Consider the following 8627-nt stretch of genomic DNA (forward strand, 5'->3'; position numbering starts at 1 on the left):
ATTATTATTATTTTACATGGTCCCTATTTTTTTTTTTTTTAAGCTTGAATCGCCTAGTGGTTTAGTTTTGTTTTTGGTTTAGTTTTAAAAGTATATTTCCTTATTAGTCTTGTTTAATCTATTTATTGTTTTTTATTTGTAATTTCAAAATATAAGTTATCTCCACAACACTGCACACCTAACTAATCTTATTCTCATCGACCCACCTATTTTATACATGACATTTCTTTTTATTGTAATTTTCTTTCAACAAATAAAAACTTTAAATCTAAATCTGGACAACTATCCATCACCTCAAAGATCTCGAACTAGCCACTGCCACTAAGCTCCTTTTACTCACCGGAGCATTATTGATATGCATATAAAGTCATCTAACCCGTCTCTTTACTCCGCCTACTATCGTTGTCAAGTCTAAGTTCATATTGAGTTAATTAAAATAATCACTCGGAACACAAAAGTTTGGGTAATATAAATATCAAGTTTCTAAATGGCGTGAGACGTAACGTAGCGGTAAGGTCAAACCTCAAGCTTAACTAGTCATGGCAAGCCACAACGTTTTTCAAAGCGTAATGTAAGGCGGCAATTTTGTAATATTTTATAATTATATTGTTATATAAATATAAATTTATATTAAATATAACTACTATTTAGAAGTGTTATATCAATAACTAATAACAAAAAGTTAACAAAAAACACAATATTTGTATCTCGGACTAGAAAAGACAAAACAAATAGCAAAAAAAAAAAAACGTGTCTCAAACGATAAAACACGTGCCATAACGCGTCATGGCACGCCATATCACACATTGTCACGCGTCACGCCTAACAGCAACATTATGAAGCTTTTCATAATGGCAAAGTCACGCCTCACACCTTGAAGCGCGGCTTTTAGAACACTTACACATACCATTTCTCCTGGTTATAATTGTCAATGAGTTGGATTAGGTTATTTTCAATTTGATCTATTTAATTAAATGGATTAAGAAATCTCAACCCAACTCAACATATTTAAGTAACAGATTGAGATTTTCCAACTCAATCCAATCTTTTTATTAAATGGGTTAAAATCGGGTTTATATGTTTATTATTTTTCCTAACCAACATATTTAATAAACGGGTTAACCCGTCAAAAATAAAAAATAAAAAATAATAATAATAAAAAAAAACCCTTGAAATTCCAATGTAATCTTTAAATAAATTGTATACAACTTAAGCAACACTCGTATCATACATCTAACTTATGCATCAGAGAGCAATATTGGTGCAACACCTCGATAATGCTTCCCGACCTAGTGTCTATCTATTTTGCAGCGTAACTTCTCGCATGAACATTGGAAGAGGGACCCACCCCAAGCACTACCATACATTTGGGGAGCCACGTAGCATCCATATACACCCGACAACTTTTTTCATTGCTCCCGCCCGTCCATCATCATCCGCAAACTCCAATGATGCGATCTCCACATCAACTCCACTATTGTTTTCAATTAGGTTTTATGGATTAGATTTATGCTTGAATGTAGTTGTAACAACGTAAAATTCCCAAAACAATTTTTCGCATTTTAATAAAGCATAATTCATTTATTATTCATAAAAACATCTTTGTTTTAAAACTCAATTCATAACATATATCAATCCCAAGATCTCATAGCATAAAATTTTCGTGTGTGTACTGATCAAGCCGGAGCCTTCCCACGATCCTCACTAGTACCTGAAACACATAACACAGAACACTGTAAGCACAAAGCTTAGTGAGTTTCCCAAAATACCACATATAACACATATTAGCCACTCGATGCTATAACTTTGTGGGTCCGTACACCCAAACTCTGTGAATCTTCTGATTCTAACTTTGTGAACCTTCCGGTCCTAACTCTGGGAACCTCCCGGTTCTAACTCTGTAAACATGCACAACATAAATCACATAGAAATAATGCAGTACAAACACATAACATACATAGCATACAAATACTCTGTCACATAACTCTGGTTCCCCACTCAAGGTAAAGTATAGTGAGAAGACTCACCTCAGATATCTCAGTAAATCTCTGACTCGGTAACTCTGGTCTAGCCCCTGCCTAATCACATGAATAAATATTCTAATTAATACAACTCTCAGGCTAGGCTAATCTCTTCCTCTCAATACATCCTCTAGGAAGGGTAAAATGCTATCCTACCCTTCCGATGACTCTAAAGTCCAAACATTGACTAATCCCTAAAAGTCAACGAAGTCAACAGTCAACCTTGACCAAACCCGCCGAGTGTGCAACTGTGACTAGGCAAGTCCACACGTGCTCTTCACTCTCCTTGTCCTCATTCGACTTACTGAGTCAACCTCAACTCTGCAAATCAGCATTGATCAAAATCTGTGAAATGTCTCGACCTAACTCGTCGAGTCCGACTCCTGACTCGGCGAGTACCATTGTGCACTTTGCCCTCTAGATTCCCTCTAACTCACCGAGTCGCTTCCCCAACTCAGCGAGTCACCAACTGTGTGATTATCGGGAAAACCCTCGTCCTACTCGTCAAGTCGGTTAAGGGACTCGACGAGTTCATGCCATGCTCAAGCTGAACTGACCTCTTGAGGTCAGATCCGCTCCTCTAAACCATAGATCCAGCTTCCCAAAGCATTATAATCATGTAAATCTAACATCTTGGTGCACATGCAAAGGCTTAAAGGCCTTATTTGAAGATATGGCCTCTAAAATGACATCCTAAGTTCATAACCTCCATTAATACCCATAAAGCTCAAGGGAAAAGGGTCTTTGGACCTCTTTGGATCAAGATCTACAACACCAACACGAGAAGGGACCAATTACTCCATATAACCATCCTCTAATGGGGCTAAAAAGCCCTAACTCTAAGAATTACATCATAAACTGAAGGAGGGTTCGAATGAATACCTCAAAATGAAGTCTCTGAGCTCTGGAATCACTAGATTAGCACCCTCTTCAACCTCCTCTTGTCTTGGGCCTCTTCTATTTGCAAAAACACCAACAAAGATCAAGAAATAGCTTCTTTCCTCTCACAAACGCTCTAGCTCACTTAGGGTTCCTCTCTGGGGTCTGGTAACCGCAAATGACGGCCATAAGGCCCTTTAAATAGGCCCCAAACCCGAGGAATTAGGGTTTCATTAAACAGCGTGGACGCGCCGAGTCATTGGGGCGACTCGCCGAGTCCAGCCGTCCACCCGGATAATGATTCGCGCCCCTACTCGGTGAGTCTACGCATCAACTCGCCGAGTTCTTCCACAAAACTAGAAATTAAAACGAATAAATATAATACCTGAAATTCCAGATGTTACAGTAGTTCATGTATAAGATCTTGATTTTGAACAATGACTTTTGTTTTGATTTTTATATTAGGGAGTTGAATATGTTTTTTAATCTTATATATGTATGTGGTGGTGGTGGTGGACACAAGCTGTGGTGTTGGTGTAGTGGTGGTGATGGTATTAATGGTGTTGGTATGTGTGATGGTGTTTGGTGGATGATTTTCGAAGGTGTATGGGTGCTGGTGGTGGTGGTGGAATGATATGGTGTTGTTTGTATTAATGGTTGGTTTTCTAGCGGCGATGGTTAGTAGTGGTTGGGAGATGGTGTTGTTGGTATTGATGGTTGGTTTTCTAGCGGTAATGGGTTGTGGTGGTATTTAGTGGTTAGTTTTCTAGCAACAGTGGGTAGTGGTCGTGAGGTGATAGTGGTGGTGATCGGTTGTGTAATGGTTGTTTTTTCATTTAATAACTAAAATAGAATTAAAGAAAATAAGAAAATAACAAATAAAATAGCAATTTCATCATTTCGTAACGGTCTCAAGACCACGCATGCAATTTTTAAAAACCATAAAGACAAAGTCAAACATTAAAAATTGGACTAAAACTACAAATAGATGTAAACCACATAGACCAAAACTATAATTTACTAATAACTAAATGTAAAAATAATCGGTAGACAACTTTCCAAAAGCTTTACTTTATTTTTTCTTTTTGTATTTACAATTATTTTGTAAAAATGTAGACTCCCTATTTCACAATCCACCATCTCTGTCAAACAAATGAAATAATACAATATATATAGTTAGTTAAATTTAAATTATACTCTTCAACAAAACCAAAAAGATATCGTCTTCTTGTTATACTCAAATCCTTTTGACTCCTAAACTTAAAAGTAAGAACTTGAAGATTTAAAGCTTCCCTTAACCATCATCATTGTTACAGTTTACAATATTAATAAATATCAAAACCAATAAACATGCAAATGAGATTGCAAAACACAATAAATAAAACAAAATCACTAATGTCATTTATCTAGCATAATATAAACATATATAATACACTTCTAAGTTCTCCAAAATCACATGAAGAAATCCACAAAATAAAATATTGACCATTAATAAAATTGAGATCAAACTCCTGAGAGCATAACTGCAGCAGTGAAAAGTGCCTCTTTCCCAAAGGGTGGAATCACCATGTGCCTGAAAAATCAATAGTACAAATTTTTTAATATTTAATGATAAAAACCACAAAATAAGAAATTGAAAGAAGCTTACTCATCTGTCTGTTTAAGACAATTGAAGGCTGAGATCATATTTTTGCAAATTTCTGGAATAGAGTTATCTTCCTTAGATTCAGTTGAATCTTGACATGGTAATGATATGAATGCCTAAACAAAACAAAAAACTTCATATTAATTTTCTTTAATTGATATCATGAATGCAACAAAACTCACCTGAAAAGCATGTGCTAAAAGCAATTGAGCTACTTCTGTGTTAATCTTCTTTATAATACTTTTTGTATTGTTCTCATTTAAAAAACACTTCAAAACTCCACCAAATGTTGAGTTATTTGTAGAGTCATTAGACCTTCTAGTGCGAACAGATGTCTGCAAATTACAACATTAAGTTTTTTTTTTTTTTTTTTTTTTTTTTTTTTTTTTTTTTTTAAATAATTAATAATCAAATAATGTGTTTGAACTTCAGCTTTAAACACATAACTGGAATATGCTAAAATTACCTTGGGAATGTACTTTTGGAAATACTGAACAATCATATCCAGCTTTAGCTTAGGTTTATCCAACGCCTAATACAAAATTAACCAATAAATATGAAAATGTTAAATAACTTAAAAGAAATAGAGCTTTAGAATTTTAATATATACCTGAAAGAAGGGTAACAATATATTTTTATCATATGTAAGTTCATCCATGATAATCTCCATGGCAGGGGTTCTGCATCAAAATATATATAAAAATATGACACTTTATAATTTGGTTAAAACATAAATTTATTAAAGTGAAAAGTATATTAAAAAAAAATATACCTTACACCATCAGCTCTAGTAGTCCAACCCTCCATATCAGCTGCCTTCTTAGATGAATCCAGCTCAATGATCTATTTTAACTTCATAATGTCACTAATAGTATATAAATATTTTTAAATATGTTATTAATTAACTTACCATTAACAATAACTTCTGAAAAGAAACACATGTATGTTTGATTACTTGAGGTAAAGCAATGGCAAGAGCTGTATGGGATTTTTCAGTTGCTTCTGGTGATTCAGTGTCTGAAGGTGTTAAGACATTGCTAGAATCCATAGAAAATTGAGACAATTGACACATGGCTGATAAACAATCTTTAATTAGTGTTTTGTATGTTATCTTCCTTGATACCTGAAAAGTTTATTCAAATAATATCATTACATAAAAGTCAAAAATAAGTGTTGAAACTAAATAAAACTGAAGAGAGAGAGAGAGAGATTAACATTCAGCACACACCAAAATCATATTGAGCAATGACTCCCTCAAAGTGATCCAATCTGAGTTTTCTGCATCAAGAAAAAGAATTTTATTTACAAAAACACATTCTTTAAAAATTAAAGCAATTAAGATGATGTTCACCTGTAAATGCCAAATTACGGATTACGAAATCTCCTTCAAGAAAACTGACAAGGTATTGGAAGAGTAGCATATTCCTCAAGGGCTGTAATGAAATTATGTCAATGGATGCAAAAGACATGGATGCCCTTCTTGTCTTATAATAAAAAATAGTTGTAGAAAGCTTAGATAATGTAATGGATAGATTTTTTACACAAATTTATGGTACCTTTATGTCTAGTACTTCAGTATTTTCTTCATCTGCCACTTCAGCAAGATCTTTTATAAGATCATGAAATGCCTGACACCATATAAAGAAGATATGATCAACAATGGTAATATACAAAGAACTGAAAAAATATATAAACGAAAAGGAACAAATTTAACTCACAGTGGCATCAAGTGATCCACTAGTTTTGCCATGATCTTCTTTCTCATTAGGAGAGAACTCTGTGCCAAATGCAAATGGAGACCATGCCTGACTTGAAAGAAAAATTTTAAATGATTTATAGTGATATAGGGTTGGTGAATTATAATTTAAAGATAATAAATAAATGAGAAATCTGATACCTCTTCCACCACAACTAATTCATTACATGGGAGGGAAGAAGGTGAAGATGATTTTGATTTTTTGGCAGTTGAAAGATAAACTTGAGGGAAGCGCTGTGATTGATGTAGGAGTAGGAAACATTAATGAATTATCAAAAGAAAAATCAGCAAATAAGAAAGATTATAAGTCTGAAAATAAGCAGACAACTGAATACCTTATCTAACTCGAGTAAGAGTTGATAGCTTGACATTATCAAATACAGCGAATTCTCAACTTTCAGTATCTGGAAGATTTCCTTGTAAATTTTGCTGTGATGTTATCAGTAGTTAAACAATACAGCATAATATCAGGATTAGATACAGTTTACGAAAGAAGACCCTAAAAAATGGTTTGGAAAAGGTACGAAAACTCATTTTAGTTATCGAGGTAAGAATCCATCTGACCAACGAAATCAAATACGAACTAATTTTCTCTAGTGTGATGAGTCAAATTATCAAACACTTGGTGGGCAAAAATTCTACGAACTGAAAGATAAAGAAAAACGAGTTTACTTTGTGGGTGCAGGAGCATTTTCAGGAACAAGGAAACCAGAACGAACCGCTTCAAGAAAAGATAACCCTAGAAACAAAATAACATGTACGGAATTGAAAAAACGCTCAAGAAATCAATATATTTTGAATGATTAAGATTAGGTAAACAGAAAAACGTTACGTACTGTCATCGGCTATATGTTGAGTAGATTTACTGAAACAAGAAGTATCGAGAATTGCCATTGTATTCTCTTCCATCCCTCCATTGCCTCCTCTTCTTCGTGTCGTCCCCATTTTCTTCGATTAATTTCACTTCTATAACTCCAGTTTCCAAAACTCGAAGATGCTGATGACGAAATCCAACGCCCAAATATATTAACCGGTTAAAATCCTGATAATCAGGCTTTTCACATAAATTTGATGCAAAAAACTTGAAAACCGGAGAGGCTGGAGAGATCTTGTTTACGTTTTCCCTCCAAAACTTGGTGGTTTGGGGGTTTACTAATGCTTTGATTAAACCAATGGGTGTTTGGCAAGCTTCTCCTTCTTTAAAAGCTAGTAACAAAGAAAAAAAAAATGTCAAGCCAAACTCAAAAAAACGATTTCAAAATAGATTTTATTAGTTTCAAAAAGCATGTAAGGTCTTATTTCAAATTGTTCTTATTTTGGGATGGTGATCAGGGATTAGGTATTAGTAGGCTTCGGACCGTTGAGGAATTGAGTTTTGAACTCCGTTGGAGTTGGATAACATAATTTGGATGTTTTAGGCATTCGGTTTGTGTTTTGAAGTCAAATGGAATTTCGGTAATTTTTCAGGTTTGGGTTTCTATGGAAAGTGGATGTTCGTTCGGGATATCTTATGGCAAGTATGAGTTAATAATAGTATAGAGCTTCTCGATACCTTTTCATGGATATAATGATGGTTGAAATCAGAGTTGTATCGAGAAAGTTATGGCCTTCGGAAGGAATTAGGGTTTAAGGAGAATACCTTAGTATGCGCGGTGTACCAAGGTCATATGCGGGGTGTACTTATGTGAGGAGAGTTAAGCCATGTGTAATTGAGTGCACGCTTAGCGTACCTTCGGAGTTAAGATCAGGGTGCGAGACCTCGTACGCTGAGCGTATGAGGGTTGGAGTGAAACCCTAATTTTAGCAATTGTACCCTATAAAAGCTATATGTTAGCCCCTTTCCTTCATTTCTAAGTCAACCTCCACACTCCAAAACCATAAATCGACCTTGTAGCCTCCTGGAGGTGTTCTTGAGCTAATGGGAGGTTTTGATGCTCATTTTTTCCCTTGGGAGAGCAAGAAGAGATGCTTGAAGATGTTTAGTTTAGTGGGAAAGCTTTGGATCTAGAATCATCACCTTATGGGGAAGCTTTTTGAGGTATTAAGTTTGTATCTTGGTTTTGTGTATGATTAGATCTCTTCATGGTTAGCTTTTACGATTTTGGTCTTCTTTTTGAGATTATGAATAAGTTAGGTTGTTTATGGGTTCATTCTTTCAAATATGAGTTTGTTTTGGTATCCTTGAGCATAAAGGTTCGAGCTTTATGTGTATTATAGAGTTATGCATGCACTAATTCAACTATTAAGTCCCTTTTAAGCTTAAGAGCTTCTTTTAGTCATGTATGAACGTAAAAGTTGGCAACTTTACGTGGTATTTCAGCTCAAG

At 34.7% G+C, this 8627-nt stretch overlaps 1 protein-coding gene across 1 annotated transcript; it reads right to left on the minus strand.

The window, feature by feature from the left end:
* Positions 1-4279: 4279 nt before the first annotated feature.
* Positions 4280-7492, minus strand: SNI1 (negative regulator of systemic acquired resistance (SNI1)). Its single transcript, XM_078990380.1, has 15 exons — positions 7138-7492; positions 6974-7040; positions 6637-6730; positions 6443-6535; positions 6264-6350; positions 6102-6173; positions 5897-5978; positions 5774-5823; positions 5456-5668; positions 5318-5388; positions 5156-5225; positions 5012-5077; positions 4728-4880; positions 4549-4661; positions 4280-4473 (listed from the first exon to the last, which is right to left on the minus strand). Exons 1-15 carry the CDS (start codon positions 7244-7246, stop codon positions 4404-4406), a joined length of 1410 nt encoding a protein of 469 aa, XP_078846506.1. The 5' UTR covers positions 7247-7492; the 3' UTR covers positions 4280-4403.
* Between the last annotated feature and the right edge of the window lie 1135 nt (positions 7493-8627).

The sequence above is a fragment of the Lactuca saligna genome, chromosome 4 (assembly GCF_052625555.1).
Source record: "Lactuca saligna cultivar CGN05327 chromosome 4, ASM5262555v1, whole genome shotgun sequence".
Taxonomy (NCBI): Eukaryota; Viridiplantae; Streptophyta; class Magnoliopsida; order Asterales; family Asteraceae; genus Lactuca; species Lactuca saligna.